This window comes from Orbicella franksi, chromosome 12 (genome assembly GCF_964199315.1).
Source record: "Orbicella franksi chromosome 12, jaOrbFran1.1, whole genome shotgun sequence".
Lineage (NCBI taxonomy): Eukaryota > Metazoa > Cnidaria > Anthozoa > Scleractinia > Merulinidae > Orbicella > Orbicella franksi.
Genome location: NC_138156.1, coordinates 3,567,501 through 3,589,135, shown reverse-complemented (window position 1 = coordinate 3,589,135; position 21,635 = coordinate 3,567,501). Strand labels below are relative to the sequence as shown.

The 21,635-nt window shown below is 39.2% G+C and overlaps 2 protein-coding genes across 3 annotated transcripts; both read left to right on the top strand.

The window, feature by feature from the left end:
* The first annotated feature begins 519 nt into the window (after nucleotides 1-519).
* LOC145464557 (uncharacterized) lies at nucleotides 520-11,525 on the top strand. 2 transcript variants are annotated; one of them, XM_081448488.1, is made up of 11 exons: nucleotides 520-1,225; nucleotides 2,149-2,308; nucleotides 3,162-3,209; nucleotides 3,644-3,778; nucleotides 4,279-4,317; nucleotides 5,141-5,272; nucleotides 5,848-6,774; nucleotides 7,446-7,662; nucleotides 8,871-8,958; nucleotides 9,817-9,975; nucleotides 10,861-11,525. In XM_081448488.1, exons 2-10 carry the CDS (start codon nucleotides 2,170-2,172, stop codon nucleotides 9,973-9,975), a joined length of 1,884 nt encoding a protein of 627 aa, XP_081304614.1. In that variant the 5' UTR covers nucleotides 520-1,225; nucleotides 2,149-2,169; the 3' UTR covers nucleotides 10,861-11,525. The 2 variants fall into 2 exon arrangements, with proteins under 2 accessions (XP_081304614.1, XP_081304613.1); XM_081448487.1 differs by having other exon boundaries at nucleotides 520-2,308.
* A 1,934-nt stretch (nucleotides 11,526-13,459) lies between these two features.
* On the top strand, nucleotides 13,460-20,408 carry LOC145463402 (E3 ubiquitin-protein ligase RNFT2-like). The gene is made up of 9 exons (XM_081447156.1): nucleotides 13,460-14,109; nucleotides 14,265-14,341; nucleotides 15,649-15,749; nucleotides 17,070-17,140; nucleotides 17,222-17,304; nucleotides 17,847-17,993; nucleotides 18,779-18,844; nucleotides 19,003-19,107; nucleotides 19,586-20,408. Exons 1-9 carry the CDS (start codon nucleotides 13,461-13,463, stop codon nucleotides 19,715-19,717), a joined length of 1,431 nt encoding a protein of 476 aa, XP_081303282.1. The 5' UTR covers nucleotide 13,460; the 3' UTR covers nucleotides 19,718-20,408.
* The last annotated feature ends 1,227 nt before the right edge of the window (nucleotides 20,409-21,635 follow it).

Sequence of the window (21,635 nt, the reverse complement as noted above, 5' to 3'; positions counted from 1 at the left end):
TATTTCAGTGGAATGACCTCAAGTGTCCCCAATGTTAATGTCAGGTTACACAAAAAATTCGAACCAGCATCTTATTAAATCCGGAAATATATTTCTGGAAACTAAATAAAGAGATAATACTTGTCGTCATACTCTGACAAACAATCCCTTAATTTTCTAAACACGGAATACCTCGACTTCCATCTATGTTTCTTTTTCTCTCCGGCTCTAATGCAATATTAAATGGATTTAAGGCTAAAACCTGATTACGTTTGCTTCACTAACTCATCTGTTCCTTTGAAATATATTTGCTTCATGTCAGTGTGTGTGATGAGTGTGCGGGGTGTTTTCGTTATCGTTATGCAGCGTTAATTGTGTTTGTCAATTTGTTGTTTATTTAAGACAAGGACTTAGCTTGATTTTCAATCATACTCTTAGCGTGATATTTCAAATTTTACCATTAGCGAAAAAAGGGGATGAAAAGTTAAATTTTGCTACTCAACCAGGCGAATGCCCATATTATACATCGCGTAAGAGATAATGAAATGACTCCATGATGTAATTATTTTGTTAGCTTTTGTTAGCGCGCTGGGGAAACGTCGACTATCAAAATTTCGGTTCTCTGTGATCCTCTCAAGAATCATATTAGTTGATTCACTTGGTGTGCTGGAATACTGGTAAAAATGATCAGTTGACTTTCTAATCCAGACCCATGTCACCTCTTTACAAAGATTGTCTTTAAATTCAATCTGCAATTACCAGGGTCGGCGAATCGAAGGGTGAATTAAGTGGGGAGGGGTCTTTGGGAGCTAGTTTTTAACAGAAATTTAATGTTACTGGCAAACAATTAGCTCTCCGAAACAACCTTTCGAGAGTTGCCGGGATCAGGCCTTTCAGTTTAGATATTGCAACTAGACCCGAAGTTGCAGAAATAACTGTGAATCGAAGAAACATACCGTGATTAATTTCAAGAAATCGTGTATTCCAACATGTCAACTGAACATGATCTTCACTGAATCTTCTGCTATAAGCTATACGTTTCGTCTCATGTTGTCGTAAAAGAATTTCGCGCATGGAGGCGTTATTTATTGATTTGTTTGTGCGCGCCATGATGATGCCAGCATATAGGTAACTGATATTATCGACATATTAACAAGTTGCTATCAGTCTTATATAACGCTTGAAGTATTAGCATTTCACGCCATCTTCGTTGAGGGAATTGCAGGGTTCTATTAGCGTTTCACAGGTAGTGTTAATGTTTTTCTGTGACTTTAATACTATCTGCTTTATGTGATGAGTTCAGTTCATTTATCCATTTGTACGATGTCCGCAAAAGAACGGTCACTTGGTATCCCATAAAGTTAGGCAGCAGCAGTTGATTGATTCTACTTGTTTCCTTCGATTCCAATGTTGAATCATGAATAATATCTCAGACGTTGTACTGTAAAAAGCACGAGAAGAGATCTACAAATTAAGATCGTTCAAGTAATAGCTTTAGCAGTTGCTGGCTCTCAGTTCATCATATGTACTTAAAAGTCAACGATGAGTGAGTGTCCTTACAAAAAATTTTCCATCGACAATTTTTCATGGTATGGATCGACTTCAAATGCCTTAATTATGAACGGATTGAAACGCTTTAAAATTATTAACAGTGCTTTTTTACATTTGATTTTTATGTAACTGCATGATGTGCTCTAGCAAAGGAAATCAGTCTCAACAGCTTGCGGTTCGAGAATTTAACCAAGAGACATAATAAAGCCTAGCCTGTGATTTACACAATTCGATGTTTGTTGAGCAACAAAATTAATTCTGAACGATATTAAGGCCTTACATGTATATCAACAGATAAGTTAATCGCAAGGAAGGAAGGAAGGAATTTTCGCGGCCGCTAAAAAGGAAGATTCTGTTCTATCATCGTTTATTAAAACGGGGTTTTTAAAGAGAAATGGGACATGAGCATTTGTCGGCGTTGTGCTCAGTGAAATAACCAGAAATATATGTCAGATTGAGTCTTTACAGATAAATATTTGATCTTAAAGCTCATCGAAAGGGATCAAGGTACCAGGCTTCCATTCTACAGCGGCGAGTAAGTTTACAAAACAGTTTTTATGTTATTTGCTCAATCACAGCTTTTTAAAATTAACATCTTGTTGTGCTTGATTTCTCCAGTTGAGGGCATGCTGAAGAAAAATGCTCGTCTTGTATATTGGTTTGTTTCTCGCTTCATTCCAAGTCGCATGTGATGCCGCCCCACGCAGTTCTTTTCTAGCGCTTCCTGCCGAAATCAGGTTTGACAGGTTGGGCAGATATCAAGTGGAAAAACGCCAAGGTTAGAGTTTTCCAGATGGATTATACCGTACTCACTGAAATTTAGGTGGATGGCCAGAATGTGTCATTCAGGCTTACCCTATTTCATAAAATATATCTGTATTGAAATCACGCTCGCCTCACTTAAGAACTAATGAGGTGATATCCCGGACAATGGGCCTATAAGGCTTGTATATGATTACGCCATCACCATGTTCACGGATATACCTACTTGGTCATTAGCAAAAAAACGTAAGAAAAACTCCACCAGTTCGAATAACAAGTGGACAAAAACTTCGTACCGAGATTATTTAGTTTGTTTCGCAAACTTCTGTGCGGCTGTTTTAAATATATCTTCTTTAAAAAAAATCATTTCTTACAACACCAAATGTCGAAAACAAATTCTGAACTTCATATGAAACACTTGAAAGTACTGGTAAAATATAACTGATGAAGAAATTTTATCTGTGTTTTCACAATTTCTCTGAACTTTGAAATTTATTCTCCCGAGTTCCCATGGGAAATTGTTTTGGGTTTTATTTCAGGTAACTATTTATATCTTTAACTTAAGAAAATGTAAAATGGACTGTAAACTGCCTAAAATTATTCTGGTACAAGGTTCTTGCCCGCTAAAAACTGAAATTATATTGCTCGATTTCCTATCGTATTTCGTCTTAATACCTTATCGGACCCATTGACTTACATTTTTAAGTGTGTTGTTATGTTATTCTTCATGGGACTTGGATTTTGTAAAGTGTAGTTACAATTTGTTCAGGTATCGCGTCTAGGACTTAAACGATTTTCTCTCCAGGATAAGAAGCCAGAATTTCAATCAATTTGCTTTAATGATAAAACGTTAATATTATTGTTCGTAGATATCTTTATTTCAGTGCCGACACCGACACCGACATCTCTCCTACCAGGTACGTAGCTTTATTATTTTATACTTCACGTTATTTTACTGACAGATGAATTCTCAAAATTCTAATGCACCTATCATTGTTAACCCCCAGGCCACGGGGGGGGGGGGAGGGGGGAAGGGGGGCTTAGGGGAAGTCTCAAGGAAGCCAGAGTAGACCCCCCCCCCCACCCCAGACACCTTGCGAATGTAACATTCCTGCCTCTTCCAAGTTTCCTTGTCATGTCAAATTCCCAACCTTAGGGCAGCACCTGGGTGTCACAATTCCTACCTAGGGGAGGAGGCACGCTAGCCTAGCCAATTTCCCGTGGGACGCCCATTCCCTCCACCACCCCGGGTCTTAAAGCATGAGGTGTATAAAGTAGTATTATTTTTACTGATCTATATCCAAGTGAGATCTCTTATCAATCAAATTAAAATTATATTCGTACTCCTCAGTTTGCACCCCAGAGCAGTTGAATGAATTTCCCAGTTGTGCTGGTTATAAGGCATTTGGCTGGTGTGAGATCACGGACAACATGTTAATAGCAGCTATAATGACCAATTGCTTTTTTACCTGTGGAAGGTGCCGAGGTAAGTAGAAGGGCGTCAAGTACAACATTGAAGTATTTTGAGCGATAGGTATTATCATGTGAGTGTCTTTCATTGGCTTATTTCAAAGAAGAATTTTCCCGTAATTAGACCAGTGTCAGTCCATGTCGAAATGTCAGACCTTTTACGGCGCCGGGAATTTTCGTACACTCGGTCGTTTCATTGCATTTGTAACAAAGTCGTTTAACGAGGATGTAATATCACATCAGAAAACTTCGGCTCGCTGAGAATAAATCACCACTGACTACACACACCCCAACTACTACTCCAACAAGTAGAAATTTAGTCTTGAAATTTTGCTGAAGCACTTGACTAAGCCTTGCCCCCCACGTTACCGCAAGAAACTTGTTTCAACCCATTCCATTCTGCTGCAGGGTTAATCTAGTTTGTCATATGAGCGTTTTTTGATACCAGTGTTAAGAATCTTCAAGACACTTTAAATTTACATTCCACTAAAATGGTCCAATTTTTTCTTTTTTTAGAACCACCACCAACACCAGCCCCGACGACTGCACCACCGGGTAAGTTTTAGAATGAAAAGATTTCATGTATGAGTGTTATTATACAGTTCCAAAGTCGTGCTGGTAATTATGCATATTATTTTTTTTTAATTTGATACTTTCTTTTCTGTCCACATGTTGTCTGTCATAATTTTGGGTAAATCTACCAGCGTATACCTTCTATCACGAATGCTATGTTCTTATTGGCTTCGCTACTCACTATCTATTCTGTTAGATAGTGAGTAACCTAGCAGTGTGCGGTTATTAACAAACTGGCGGCCTCTTTGTGTTTTCGAAGTGTCTGTGAAGAGGATTTAGATAACGTTTTGCACGTATAGTAGATTTGTACTAAAACAATTAGATTATTCGCCCTCGATTTCAATGCGTGAAAGTTGACTTGAGCTGGGCCCCCGTCAACTATCAGGCTATAGAAATCTCAAGCTCATAGTCTAATTGTTAAATCTCTTGCTGGCTAAAAATATGGAGGATGAACACTCTTTCCCTTCATCCTCACTTGTGCCACAGGACAAATAAAGAATATATACATGTTGTCAAAACTACGTGACTTTCTTTACAGTTAATAACAAATCGTATATTACGGCTTTTTATTGTCCTTCCTGCTGAAAAAGATTTGGTGAAATTACCAACAACACAGTTCAATTTAGTTTGGTTCAACAATAACTATTTTTGTATTGTGGTTATATGATGTATTTAAACTTCATGTGTAAAGACCAGCATTCGATGGTCTATGAAAAAGAAGCAGTTGACCTACATTTCATTCGCCATTTAGTTGTAGAAAAATTAAGAATTAAACAAAATTGCACCATTTTCTTTGTCTTCTCAGTTTGCATCGCTGACATCTCTTCAAGTTGTGCGGGCTATAAAGCACTTAGCTTATGTGATCTTACGGACGCCAGCAGCTTCTTTTTTAGGTTTCTGGTTCAGAACTGCAATGCCACATGTGGGGAATGCGAACGTGAGTTGAAGGGGCGATAATTGTTTAAGTTAATTGAACCAAGTCAGTAGTATCACTGAGGTGGGCAGCATTTGTTAAAGATTGTGAATAGAGGCAACGTTGACACAATGTTTCAAGTAATCGCAGCCGGTTAAACCAGGAATTACCAAGGATGGGTATTACTGAGGAAGATTTAAACGGATTACGAGGGAAAAAATGAAAATATTGGCCAATTTGTCAAGAAGCGCTGTCCGAGACGTAGCTCCTTTAACTGAGAAATAAAAGAAATAGTAACTGATTTCTGAAAATTTGTGATCAATTACTGTTGGATGATTGTTAGCTCAAATTAGTGGGAGGTAACGCAGCCGAGTGATTTTAGTAAACGTCCGAGGGTCTCTGGCTCAAATCCTCCATGAACAGACCTTACTTAATAAAGCGGTTAGACTTCCATTGGTATTATCTTTTGTTACAAGCTAAAGTCATTGCGGCAAAAATATTCCCTATTTGTACATGTTAATGATATCAGATGATAGTTACATTTAGTGCTAGTGTATTGCTCGAGTTGTTTTTTATTACTTTAACTTTTACATAATTAGCGCCAACAACGATGGCTCCAATAACCGAACGACCAACAACGCCGTCAACTATGGCACCGCCGTCGACTATGACACCGCCTTCGACTATGCCACCGTCTACTATGTCGCCGTCGACTATGCCACCGTCGACTGAGTCCCTGTCGACTATGCCACCATCGACTGAGTCGCCGTCGACTATACCACCGTCGACTATACCAAAGTCGACTGAGTCGCCATCGACTATGCCACCGTCGACTGAGTCGCCGTCAACTATGCCACCGTCGACTGAGTCGCCGTCGACTATACCACCGTCGACTGAGTCACCGTCGACTATGCCACCGTCGACTGAGTCGCCGTCAACTATGCCATCGTCGACTATACCATCGTCGACTGAGTCGCCGTCGACAATACCACCATCGACTGAGTCGCCGTCGACTATGCCACCGTCGACTGAGTCGCCGTCAACTATATCACCGTCGACTGAGTCCCTGTCGACAATACCACCGTCAACTGAGTCGCCGTCGACTATACCACCGTCGACTGAGTCGCCGTCAACTATATCACCGTCGACTGAGTCGCCGTCGATTATTCCACCGTCGACTATACCACCGTCGACTGAGTCGCCGTCGACTATACCACCGTCGACTGAGTCGTCGTCAACTATACCACCGTCCACTGAGTCGCCGTCGACTATACCACCGTCGAATGAGTCACCGTCGACTATATCACCGTCGACTGAGTCGCCGTCATCTATGCCACCGTCGACTGAGTCGCCGTCAACTATACCACCGTCAACTGAGCCGCCGTCGACTATGCCACCGTCGACGGAGCCGCCGTCAACTATGCCACCATCGACTGAGTCGCCGTCGACTATGGAACAGCCGTCGACCATGGCACCGTCCACTGAGCCACCGTCGACTATGGCCCCTCCTACTTTAGCACCAGAAGGTGAGGTTTTTCCCTCCTATTTTCATCTTATCTTTGTTGCTTTTGCTGTAATTGCTGCATGTTTTGTGTCATCAACAAAATAGCGAATAGGAAATTAAGTGTAGAAACGAAGTCATGGTAAAAGTGACGCTTGGCTGGCGAAATGTTTCTTTGTAACGATATTGACAAAATGAGAGAGAAAATTCAGAGTCCTCGATAGGGCACGAACTTATGACCTCCCGAATACCGGTCGGGTATGCGACAGGTCTTCTGAGATGGGACTCTTGTTAAAACGGCTGGTTAACATCTTACCAATAGCGAATTAATCTCCGTAGTTGAAACAGGGATGAAACTAAATTTGAATTACCGTCCCGGTAGGATTTGGAAACATGTATGGTATATCTAACATCTATATTAAGCAAGTGGGTGTAACATTGTGGATTCGCTGCTTTCACTATAACTCCACTGTGCATTATTAGCTTGATTTCTATTGCGAAATTAGTTAATGTTATATTTCCCATTTGAACTATGTAGTGATTATTTATATTTTGGGACAGATATATCACGCGTTATGGATAGACATTCCTGCATACGCTCACGGGTTACTTTGCTCTATTACTTTTCTCAACTTTTCGTCATTTCAAAGGCCCATTAAATAGAAAAATTGTTATTTTTTTTTGGACCAAAAAAAGATGCTGCCTGTCTGCAAGCTCACAACGCCAAGCGAGCTCTTCATGGGTCACAACCGCTGGCCTGGAGTGATGTACTGGCTCAGCATGCTCAAGCATGGGCTGACCACCTGGCAGCGACAGAGACCTTTGTGCACGAACAGGGCATTGATGAAGGAGAAAATCTGTATTGGGTTAGGGCTTCAACTACCCGCAGTTGCTCCGACGCAGTAGAATCCTGGTAGGTACAGTGAAAACCCCCGTGCAAGAACCTACAGTTTTTGAAGTCTAGAAAAATAGATTTTTGTATTTTGTTATTGACAATTAGGGCAAGTAGGTTATTAGTTATGTTCTCAATTTCTTTGAAGGAGATATAGTTGTTGATTACTGGAAAAATAAATAAAACTGGATTTGGTCTAAATATATAGCGTTTATTCACAACTGTATTATGACGAGCCTAGCACAACTGATTACGGAATACATATGTGTAGCGTTGTCTCTAGAACAAGAATTCATAATTTATTAACTGTAACCCACATATAAAAACCTGCTTGATCTTGCTTGACTAAACTGGTTCTCATAGTTTTTGTATTAAAATGGGAAATTTCTCCCAGCAGGTTCCTAATCCACTAGGTTCTTACACGCGGTTTTTTTACAGTAACAGTTTTGATCTGAAGACCGGCAAAAAGATAGGAAAAATTCCATAAAGTGATGTCTCCAGAGGAGTCACGTCTTCACTGCTCGTCCTCAACTGTCTTTATTCCATATTGCTTTAAGTCTTTCTCTCTTTCGTTTTCTTTCTGGTGTCCAGTCCACTTCACTCCTCGCAATAGAGGCTGATGTATCTCTCTAATGTCCAATTGATATTGTGGATCGAAGTACATGTGATAAAGGGATGGAGAGGTGGAGGTGGTGAGGGTGGCGAGAGAGAAAATGTAGTGCTATTCACAATTTCAAATAATACCGATAGTTTAACTGATAAAAATATTATCCACCTCCCATCAAGCAACTACTTAAATTGTTCCAAAAACTGCCTCCCATCCAAGGAAAAATATCGTTGAGTATAAATTATAAGTAGTTAAAGACCATACAGCGGTTTTCAACAGAATGTCGTAAAACCAAAACCAGAGTGATCCCTCTGGCCAATGACAAAGCACACCGACACTCCAACGAACCAATCAAAACTCGAAGTAAATACATATAGCTGACTCAAAGCGCGGGAAAACGTTTCAGTCAAACATCTGCGAGCTTCTGTGAACCAGTCGTGCATCGTACCAATAAAACACCAAATACTTTTTGATACTCAAGTGTAAACCACTGATGATGATCTTCGAGCAATGGGCCAAAATAGTCAGCTGAACTGTGAATCAAGGCTCATAATTTTCTGAACCAATTTGCAAGAACCCAATTTCCTGATCGACATATCTTGTTTATATTGCTGTTGCATAGGTATAGTGAAGAGCTTCTATACGATTATGACAGACCGCCACAAACAATCCCAGAGTTTCTTGAATCTGACATCGGCCACTTCACTCAGGTATGATAATGACATCTACTGCGAAAGACAACAGCAAATTTACCTTTGATTCAATAACATTTCTTTTCTAATATAAAACAGGAGATCGTTACCTCTGGCTTCATGGCTCGGGGGAGGGGAGGGGGATCATAAAAAAAGTGAAGCCTTAGAGCCGATGGCTCATAACTGCCGGAGCTTATCCCGGTTTCTGTAGCATGAGGCGGGTAGGAGTATTTCTACTCCCCATGGACGGGATGCTAGTCCATCGCAGGTCACTCCCCCGCAATTTGTTAGGTTTCCCCAACAATTCGCAAGTACTCATTTACACTCCTGGGTGGAGAGAGGCACTGTGAGAGTTAAGTGTCTTGCCCAAGAACACAACAGCGTGTCCGGTCCTCGGCCAGGGCGGGGGATCATATTTATGTGAAAAGATCGGGGATGCTCCTCGGAACATTTTAATTAAATCCCTAAAGAAGACCAATCTGGGTGTGGCACAAGCATTATTTGAAACCCAAGTGATACCACTTTAAAATGACAGACATCATATGCTTATTACTTCTTTGAGTGGAGCCCTACAAAATTCTTTAAGGTATAAAAAATCATGACGTTTTAACCTGAACACCCTTAATGAAAATCCTTTATGATTTACACCTTTAAGCCACACGACGAGTATCCTAGACCTTTTCATTTGGGGGTTCCCCCTCCGGCTTAAAGCCGGAATGACAATAAGCAACGAATAGATCGTCCAAAAGATTCGGTCAGGCCAGAAGACAAACCTCACGCCTTGTGAATTAATTTCGCGTTTCCTCATAAATTAGGGAGAATAAAACAGATCGTGCTCTTGCACATCATGATGAAAATGTTTTTTTTTTTCGTTAGATTGTTTGGAATGGGACTACAATGGTAGGAGCAGGTATCGCCACCGTAGATGGAGGACGTCCCCCAATCCAGACCTACATAGTGGTTCGGTATGCGCCACCTGGAAACGTCCTTGGCCGTTTTACAGAGAACGTCATGCGACCAGTAGTCCTGATCTAAGTTAGTGTGATGCAAGTCATGAAAACGGCCAAACGTGTATGTTAAGTTCAGCAAGGCAACCGAGGTTATGTTCAGATACTAACATTTGGGATTCCTAATTGGGTCATCCCTAATGGCCCTTCCCATCACCCGACAGGAATTAAATTTTGATTTAAGCCCTGTGAAAAATGATACAAAATGGCTCTCAGGGATTATATAGCAAAGGCTCAGTTAGAAAAGTAAAGAAATTCTCAGGTCTTAAACAATCTATCCTCGTAAGGCCTGGAGCTGGGCTGTTAGCCGGCGCGAGAAGACGTAAACCGAGTAACAAGATCAGCAAGATGATACCCCAGCTAACGGTCCCTGGATGATACCTGTTAAATTTCGCTTAAACGATGAGAAATTTAGGCTTTTTGCGGCGCTTTTTAGCTCTGTTTCTGATCAGGACGAGTGAACTAGTCCCAAAAGCAAGCATACACCTCTTCTTGAAACTGTTTCTAGTATAAGCTTTTTTTAAAACTGTATAGAGTTTACATTACATTGCAGTAGTTGATACACGATTTTAGTTTTGAGAACTACACTAGATTACACTGATCATCCAAGGCTAGATATGCCGTGCACGTCAAGGTCTATTTTTTCGGTGAAACGGCGATGAAATTAAAAAACAGTCAAACCCCGTTAATCAGGTCACCAAGGTGCCCCTAACTGAAAATATGGCGGCATTAACGGGGTGGCCGTATTAAAGGGGTTCGTGGAATAAGAAAATGACTGACTGAGCTTTCGTTCGGGCCAGAATAAACTGGCCTTGGGATCAACCGTATTAGAATCCATAGAATAATATGTTACGTAAATCTGACCTTGAATTTGATCAGCAAATACACTAAAAAGTATTTGTTTTTCTCTCAGGTTTATAGTGCCACCTGACATCTGCGGAAAGGCGGCCAATGGTTCCGCTAGATAGTCAGTTGGCTATCATAGATAGCGATTAAACAATGGCAGCAGATTACATCGTTTGGTTTTGCACTATACGTGTTGTGAATGATGGGGAATGGAGCATTACGATTTGTTACACAGTTGTCTCTTGTCGGCAAAGTCTAAAACATTCTAAACTTCAGTAGCATCAAATAGGGAAATAAGATATTTTGTTTTCTAGATAAGGTAGAAAAATATACCGCATACTTCTCTTGCAATTATAAGCTTGACATGAACGTTGCTAGAAATTAATGTGTGTAAATATTTTCTTTCTAAGCGAAAACGAAAACAAATAAATCACCAACATGTGTCATGCATTCATCCAGCATTTCTGTCATTATAGTTGTCTTGCAAAATTCTTTTTGTTCTTTTCATCTCGGGGGTGGAGTTAAATTGCCAGTTGCAATTATCTTAGTTTCCAAATATATGATTCTCATATCTCGTAGTCATCACGCATATTTTGCGTTCTATCTCCTCCCTTTCCTAGCCCTACATTTTCTTCGCTCAATTTTTGCGCAGCCAAAATGCGGAAACTCGTGCTACCCAGGTTATACCTAAACCTTGTTGCGGCTGTACTAAATATAACTAAACCAAGTAAAGGGTGTTCAAAACTCTCAAGAGCATGCATGTCTCACCTTAGGTTTCGATCATTTATTAGGTCTGGACATTGGAGCAACGTAACGATAACTGACTTTCCTCGATCTCAGGAAACATTGTTACGAGAGAAATCCACCTTGATATCCTAGTTAAACACATGTGAGAAAAAAAAAAAAACAAAGATGTTTGTCTTTTTGCCCGGATGTAAACATATATTAAGTTATCATTGAGCACTAAATTGTCAGAATTAACATTAAAAGAAACATACTGGGAAGAACAATTAATAAGAATAAGTTTCGTTTCGAGCTGGACACTATAGCACTCAAAGAGAGGAACAACACGCAAAGATTAAGGAGCCCATTGGGTCCTGAAGATTTCGTGATAAATACGCTAAGTGTGAAAAAAACCCAGTTTCCCCCAATGCAAACTAAGGCTGCAAACATTCTTATCTTTTGTAAGACGACAAAATTCTACCGAGAATTTTTATCTTCCGCCCAAAACAAATGCGCCTCAAGACAAATTTGCTTCAAGAGTACTGTCTCTACTGGTCAATATAACAGTAATGTATCTTTTCAAACCTTCCTCGGGTGTGGGACACTAGATTGGTCAACAGACTGACGTTATTCTGTCACTTAGCCGTGCGCATGCACAACACCAAGGTCATTGTTTTGAACTTTGTTTTACGCTGAACGCGACTTATCGTCACTACGGGTAAGGCGTCATACAGCAACGCATCAGCGCTTTGCATGGCTTGTTTAATTCTGGTTACATGTAAGTGTGAAGTGAAAAAAATGTTAGGTAGCGCTTCATCTCACTCGAAAACGTACAGTACAGGATACCCGCGTTAAACGGTCAAAACGAACGGCTAGCTACCTAATGGCTAGCGAACGGATGAGAAACGGATGTTCAAACCGTTTAACACGGTTTCAATTACCGTTCGGACGGCCAAGGAAAAATGGAACGAAAATGAATTCGAACGGATGCTATAAAACACCTCCCCCTTAAAACGTTTAAAAACAAAGTCAAGTTAAATATCTTAGTCTTACTGTTCATGAGTTTTCAACTGGTATTTATTTATTTCATTTATTTATTTGTGTATTTATTTTTATTTTCATTTTTTGTCTCTCTCTTGTCTTTTCATCTTCTTGCATTCCTCAAGCTTTGGTGCCAACCTACATCCGATATGTAAACATTTGTCAGTACCTTACGTACCTGTCTTTATTTCCTCTCAAAACAAACGTCGAAAACTCACAGTTCACAATGGGCTCAAGCTCAAAAGGCACACATCGACCGCACGACCTCGGTCAATGATCAAAGTCACAACAACTTGAATAAAACTCTTCGCTTCCATCAAAGGCATACGTGTATGAGTGTGTACGTGAGTGAGGTTTTCTGAAAATTACAAAAAGGTATTAAGTTCCAAATGTTTCTTTGAATAGCAAAGGCGAAATGTTAACTTACCGAACTGTTTGCTTCGAGCTAAACGAACGGCACAATAATAACTTTTGACAAACTCCTGCGATTTAAAACACTCGCCTACTTGAACACATGGCGACTAAAGTCCAATGGTCACATCACATGACCGACAAAAAAATCTCCCAAGGGGAGTCGGGAGTGACAATATTATTTAGTTTTGTTCAGCTCGATTAGCTTCTTATTTACTCTGAGTAAATGTTACCTTCATTTGTATTAATATATTATGCTGTAATTTAAGTTTAACTTTTAATTTGGTAATAAAGCTTGTTGTCGTTGTAGCTTCGCACGAGGCTCCGGGGAATAAACTCCGCAAACTCTGTAGTTATTCCCCAGAGCCTCGTGCTGAGGACTATTGCTTTAGGCTGAATTTTTTAAAATTATATCGAAATTGGGCTATTCACATGCAGTTCCACGAGTGAGCAACAACAAGACACATAACAGCACATAGACAATTTAAGCAAATGGGTCTGATAAGGTATCTTAAGAAAGCGTCACTGCGAGCTCAGCGGCGTTTCCATGGAGAGATATGCCTTCGTTTTAGACTGGCGCGAAATGTACTAGCAAAACATTCGTCACTGCCAAACATGGCGGAACATGGGGCTTACTCTCCCAGTTCAAGAACACCTTCTGCCTTCCATCAGAGAGGCTCCCATTCACGGTCAGCCTCATGGTCATACACTTCGGGCAATGGTCAAATCACTCTGGCACCTTTAAATCCCATCAGATCCGTGATTCGTGAGTTTGTCCCAAGTTTTGGGCACCGAAGTCCTGGCTCGCGATCATCCTCCAGTTCGCCTCTTTCTCCTCTGTCTCCCACGTCTTACGTGAACTTAGCAGAAGTTCTTAGAGACGAGAATGATGCAGAAGACACGGCGTCGAATAGGATACCCAGCTTTACCGCTGTTAACATAACGTCTGGTAATTCGAGCGAAGCGGACGGCGAGCATGGAGACGCAAATATGGCGGCGGGGAATTCCAACTCCTCTGGTAACGGAAACGGCCGTGCTGCTGGTGATAGAGTTGAGTTTCAGGGCACCATATCATGGCTGGAGAAAAGTTTACCGTTCGTGCTTCTACTTCTAAGCAGAATCATGTGGGACCATAGACTGGGTTTGTATTTTACAGCCACATGTAGCAATAATGTTATGAATATTTACTATTTCTCAATCCACATTTTCGATCCGTCTGGAAAAGGAGGCGCTAAACTTGCTGTTTGACTGTTAAACTATAAGGGGAAGTGAGAAATGTTTTATGATTATTTGTAGGCATTCTGGTGTTTATTGGCTTGTGTGGAACATTTCTTCATGCTAACAGCACTGTTAAGAGACAAGTATCTCTCAAGGTACATGGTGTTCACATTTTTACTATCTACTTCCGTTTTCAGTTTCGATTTTATAGGGTCAAATCTGAGGCAGCTTACAGCATTTACTTTGTTTAGTGTTAGTTTAAGCTTCGTTCTTTTGATAAATATTGTAGCATGCGTATGTAAATATATTTTTTGAAAACACACCCCAAAGCTGATACTACACTTTATTTACCGGTGGTTGGCAACGTGTTACACGGTCACCTGACTCAATCTAAACACTCAGCAAGGAAACACTTTATTTACAAGATTGTTATGGTATCCACTATAGATGTAAATAAGTGAAAATTTTGCACATACCTTGATTGAACTGATTGGTCCATAGATATTGGCTATAAAAACAATAGCCTCCATTTGGTGTGAAAATATGCTTGGATATTTGTCTGCGGAAATTATCTGTTCTGAGAAGTGAACAGATTTCCGAGAACATAGCTCAAGTAAAACTTTGACCTTTGAGGGACAGGTCATGCCCAAATGCAGGCTAATCGCTATGGTGTTTATTATCTGTCAAATGTTTTTTGCAGTTTTGAAACTTAGGGAATATTACAATAGCCTCCATTTGGCGTGAAAATATGCTCGGATATTTGTCTGCAGAAATTATCTGTTCTGAGAAGTGAACAGTTTTCTGAGAACCTAGCTTAAGTAAAACTTTGACCTTTGAGGGACAGGTCATACCCAAATGCAGGCTAATCACTATTGTGTTTATTATCTGTCAAATGTTTTTGCAGTTTTGAAACTTAGGGAATATTACTCTAATTTTTAGCTGGGGCATATTCAGTCACATAACATGTTTAGACCAATCGCATGAAAGCAGAAAAATGTGATGGATTATAATGTCCAGTTATGCCACATGGAAATTATAACAAAGCATAATCATACATCTCTTTGGCTTATTAGTTCTGGCTTCAAAGAGATGTAGGAGCATAGAATGTAATGAGTGAATAATATTAAGACAAGTATTGTCTTCAAAGTTTGACTTTATACAAGTTACTTTGAAGTGATGGCTGATCCAGAAGGCATTCTTGTGTTGAACATAGTGCTCTATAATTTGTGATAGATGATTCTTGGTGTGGAATGTCTGCATTTGAAATACAAGCATAATTTATACAAATTGGCAGACTGATATTATATTAATTAATCTTTGCTGCAATAACAATATTTAGAGAAATATCGTATTTTCTATTTATTTGCAAGAGTTGTATGTAGTTTTATTTTTTTCTCATTAACTTTTACTACATGTCTCCTGAAAAATTAATCATTGTAAATTTTTTTTTTTAATTTTATAGGACAGACGGCTCAATCGCATCTCTTTGTGGACTTTCATTTTTCTTTCTGGGAATGTCTTCTTTATTTATTATGTGTTTTACAATCACCACCTAGAAAACTGGTAAGACTACATTGTACTATTCATGCAGTTCGTTAGCTTGGCATAACATGTATATTGACAGTCTTTTCTGTGACACATATAGAGGATATTACGCGGTGGCGAGAAGATATGAAGTTTATGTGTGAGTGGCAAGAACAATATCTCACTCCTTTGCTGCGCTCACTCGTGAGATACTGTTGCTGCCACGAGAACATAAAATTCATATCTTTGAGCTAACGTGTAATGTTCTTTTTATTATATAGATATACTGATGACGGGGTTTTTGATGATTTTCTGGAGATTTCTGACCACTTTCTGAAGATTTCCAAAGATTCTTTAAAACTTGTCCGAAGGTCACACAAATGTTGCTGAACATTTTCTGAAAATTTCCAAAGATTTCAGAAAATTGCCGAAGACTTTCAAGGAAGACCCGAAGATGTTTCAATCACACACCTACAAATTCAAGTACAATTTAAGAGACAAACTTGATATCAGTGAAATCATAGCTATCTTCATTAGTGAGGATATGGAAAATACACCACTCAAGTCCTGGATGTAGTTTAGTATGAATTTTACGAGTGGTGTATTTTCCAGTAAAACACTCGTGTCTATATAATAAAAAAGAATATGAGCAATTGCTACACAAGGGTTTTTGCATATTATAACACTGTCAGCATTTCATGTTCTTTAAGAAGGCTGTAATTACTTTGAAATGATTGTCAATACTTCTAATTTGTTGTTGTAACCAAGTGCGTATCCATACCAGTTTCCACTGTGTTATGGAAATCTGTCAGATTTTTCAAAATTACTCAGAAAACTTGGAAAGAGCACTTTCAGGGGCTAAGATCCAAAACATTTCCTTGGGAAGTATGGACACCTCTAGAAGCTTGTGCCTTTGGTGCTCATTTTTTGGGAATCGGCCACCATTCATCCTAGAATAAGACCTGTACCTGGTAATGGTTGTAATGTATTTGCATAATACCGTAATTTTTTACTTTTACTTTATGGCTAGCTCTGTAAGTGGCAAGATAAACCAAATCCTGCGCTGTGATTGGCTACCAAGAACACGCAAGATGGGGCTATCTTGCCCGCTCAGGACTACTGGCTGTGTCCCACAAGAAAAATTTGCCCGAAAGCCACATAATAAATCCTTTATTGACTAAGCTTGTTTGGTCAAGATGGCTGGATATTGGCCTTGTTCCTTTTTTTTTTAGTTTATGGACCTTGACTCCGCCTTGGTCCATTAACACGCAAAAACTGAACTTGGCAATATCTAGTCATCTTCACCTCTCGCTTGGTCAATAACCCATATGTACTGAAGAGTGGATGTTTTCTCTTAAGCTTGATTTTTAGGAAGCCACTGTTTAACAGAATGGACGTGTGGACTGTGTTTTGGTGTGTCGGAATCACAGGTGAGTAACAGAAGTAAATAATAAATGTATTGGCATTTAGTCATTTAAGAGTAATCAGTTCTTATTTTTTTACTCTTGTAGATTTTGTGATTCGATATATCACAATGGCTTTGAAGTCCATGGTGGTAGTCCAGCACAGAAAGATAATTCCATTTAGAAGAAGGGTAACTGTTTCTGTTTTTTTTTCTTTGTTTCTTGAATAATCTATCAAATATTACCAGAATAGCTAGTGTCACTTGTAAACAGGTTGTGGCATCAGTGAAATTGGTATATACATGTACACTGATCGATTGTGACCCCTACAGTATTAACCACAAAAAGCATCAGGGCTATATGACATAAAGTTATGTCATACCTCTCACTACAAAATAATGTAGGACTCGGAGACATTTGTATCTGTGTCAATATACATGTAGACCTGCCATCTGCCAAATAATTGGTTCATTAAAGAAATGCAATGCACATGTAAAAACTGGTGTGCATGTGTATTAAACTGTAAATACTACAAAACAAAGTTTGGGAGAGTTTGAAATTTAGGTAACCTGGTATGTAGGCATTACCTTACACATCACTGCTTTCACATTCTCCTGAGCTTATCTTGCATTTGCATCACTCTTAATAACAGTGTGGTTATTTATTTTCTTTTACTGTTACACTTTTGATATCCGTTAAGTGTTGAGATATTTCTTTTGCTCAAAATCCACAGGGCAAGTACTACCTGTTGATTGAAAATTTTTCACAGTTATACCGCATGCTAGTACCGGTTCCACTGTGGTTTGCCTTTTTCACAGAGTACAACTATGGTGGCGAGTACTTTGCTATCATAGCAACGACAATTTACCTATTACTTAAGGTAATATTAACAAATTATTTACTCCATTTTATGTCTTTTGCCCTCAAGATGGCACAACCCCCAAAATGTAGAGTAATGTAAATGTAAAGGTTGTACAGATCGTCAAATCAAGGTTCTACCTGAAGTGGTGTTGTCAAGCCAAAAAGTGCATCTTATTAGTTAAGTAATTAGCAGACAGGTGAACTTCTGGGACTAATCGTAAAATCTGTTTTCAGGTCCTGAAAAGCATCATTCATGACCCATAGTGTGGAGTTGTCCATCTGAAAAGTGCATGTCATTATTGACGTGATATACATTGTAGATATTCTTGAACAGTTTAGCCTGAAATGTAATGGACACCTTACCCTTCACTTTCATATCAAGGTTCGAAAAAAGTGATGTCCACTTGTCTAGACAACTAGTTTTAATTTCCTTCTGGGCAAGTAACTTTTCCTTCTCGTTTGTCTGATGGGCAAGGGATCGGGCAAGTCCTCTTACCTACTAAATCATTAACAAAGCGCACCAAGACTTGCCCAGGACAAGCAAGATTTGAGAGCTACTTGTCCCAAGGGCAAACTGGAATTCAAGCATACGAATGAAAATTGTCTCTTTTGGGGGTTGTATCGGGTTGACAGTGATGGACAGAATGAATTAGGAAGTTTATATTCTTTTATATGTTACAAAGAGAAAAAAACAGATGTCTAAGTGCTTCCAAAATCAAACGTTAGAGAAGCAGGTTGCTGGGAAGTGGGCAGTTATGGTCACTGTGTTTAAGAATAATTGATTTATTCACCGTTTAATAACAGGCTCGCATGATTGTTAACAAAATTCAAGAGGTGTATGCTGCCTGCAAAGTGTTTGGCCATGATGTGGTAGGAAGCATTTAATGTTTAATTACACTATAATTTTTTAAAAAACAGAAAAGATGTTACTGTAGTGTAACTCTTAAATATGTTCCTGGTTTTGTTTGGCTTTTATAAAACCCGCCCCCCAATTTGTTCTCATTTATTTGTTTTGTCTTATGATGCAGCAATATGGCTCACCCCCTTCTAAAGAAGAAATAGTTGAAGCAGGAAATTCGTGCCCAATTTGCCAGGAGGAGCTAAAGGAACCCATCATGCTCCGATCATGCAAGGTATTGAAACCCTTACGTCAAGCATTCTTAAACCAAGACCCCTTACTATAGATTCCCTTCGCTATCTCTGTTTTGTGTTGCACAATTTGACGATATAGTGGATCTAAGTGAAGAACAGTGCAATTCGTCTTGCCTTTTCTATTTGACTTTTAACGTTATTTAGATCTATAGTTTTGAAAGCCAGGCAAGCTGTAATTGAGAACATTATAACCTCTGGCTTGGATTCTACTTTTGTTCGATTAGCAATAATGTACTTTCGGAAATTTTTGGACCAGTCGATCGAAAAAAATAGCCATTTGCCAAAACACAGGATTGGGTTGCAAACGGATATGAACGGAATCTCTTCACCTTAACAATCATCTCTTGCATTAATGTTGCCAGATAGTCTGACATTTTTGTACACAACTGTGCAAAAGTAGTTCTGCCCTTCTCAGTCGAGGCATGGCTTAAATCCTGGTTCGGTATTCTTGTCTTGCAGCACATTTTTTGTGAAGACTGCATATCACTGTGGTTTGACCGAGAGCGCACATGTCCCATGTGTCGAGCAAAGGTGGTGGCGGATCCCACGTGGAGGGATGGAAGCACGGCAACCTACGTCATACTCTTTTGACAGTTGACACATTACTTTGATCTGACCGACTACAGAGTGGCCTATTTAGTGTTAGCAAAGTCTTGCATCTTTAGCCCTGCGTTCCTGGTCACATTTCGTTTCTTTTCATATCATGTGGTCATATTTTGAACAGAGAACATACCTAGGTACATGTAGATACAAAGCCAGATTTTTGTGGTGTTGCTGAGTGGCAGCTTTTGGCCCCAGTTTAGCGGGATCCTGCAATCGTACTGAGAATGGCAGGTTATAATAATTATATATTAAAGTAAGGCTATAGAGCTTGGTTCGCGGTATCACTTCCTGCTAGTTTCACATTTGCAAAGAAAGAGAAAAGAATTGTTTCAATTAATTGTTAGCGTTGCGTTGTATATTCCAATAGTAAAGGTTAAGTAGCATTTTTTTTTTTTTTTTTTTTTGGCGTGGGGGTTCCGTGTAAATACAGTAGAAGTCATAATTAATAGTGTTGTATACACCGTAAATTAATAAGTGGTAAGTTATTACCTTACCTTGAATTGAAAAGGTTACAGAATATAATTATTTCACAATACATTGCAGTATATATACAAGACAGTCCAGGATCATTCGCGACACTTCGCGGTAGTGCTAAATAGATAATTACCTAGTCTTTGGTAGAATACTTTAGTACTGCGTAGTATTGTTTCAGTTAATAAATAAATGAAATATTTGCTAACGAGTTTCTGTCTTTCCTTGACTTATTGTTGCGTCTTACCCCTCTGATGACGTGATATTGGGCCCTTTTCTTTCTTGTTCTCTTTTGTCGCAAAACTGAGCATCCCTTGTTTTAATTTGACCATTACACCCATGCGTAATGAGTGAGTTATAGTAATGAAGGCCAAACGACAGTCGATCGATCAGTCGTTAATTTTATGCAGTTGAAGTACACTCAAAGCTCGCTTTTCAATTGCTTCCCACCATTCATTAAACCTTTTTGAAGATGTTTATGTAAATTATAGAAATAAGCGTACACCAGAAATGGAGGCACCAGTTATTAAACATCGTACCACTGCGCCAACTTTTACCGTCCGTTGTAAAGCTATCTCAAAAGTTGCATGTATTCACAAGGAGACAAATACCTGTACTAGGTTTTGTGCTTTGGAATGTATCAAATCGTCTGGCATGGCTTTAATTTACGTCTGCCAACGTTAATGTTACCTACCAAACAACCTGACCTCAAATATGGATCTGGAAAGGGTTCTTAAGACTAGTTCACACTAGCGACATAACGACATAAACATAACACTAAAAGGACTTAATGTCGTTATGTTTGCTCTGTGAACATCCTGACATACTGACATAGCAACATAAGGAAAAATAAACACTGATATTTTCCGTATGTCTTCATGTCGATGCTCACATTACCGACATAAGTGATTTTGTCGTTATGTCGCTAGTGTGAGCCAGGCTTTGCTATAAAGCTTTTGCACGAGTCCTTACTACGTTTCATATTTCGTGTTGATAATGGAACATTATAATCAAATAATTTTACACATAATTTAGACAAGCTTCGTAATCAAAAGACTATTTGTATTTGTCCAGAATAAAACAGTTCCATCTGAGACTTGTTCAGTTTCTGAAAGAAGAAAAAAAGTGACATAAGAAAGGGGACCTAATAAAAAAATCAAGAGGCATAGTAATGTCTTGGGTTTTAATAAGTCCGCCGTTACAAGTTGGATAAGGCTAGGATATAACGGTATGATGGTCTCATAGGATTTAAGAATAAGAGATTTTAGTTAAGATTTGAATGAGAGCAAAGAGATCGAGTTAACAATATCTTGGAGTTAACACTCAAAATACCGCTCGGAGTTCACAATATTTTCAAGTGCTTTTTTATGCAAGAAAAATTTTTACTTCGGTTAACTTTTAATCCTGGGTTAGCGTTAACCAGCTTTCGAACAAC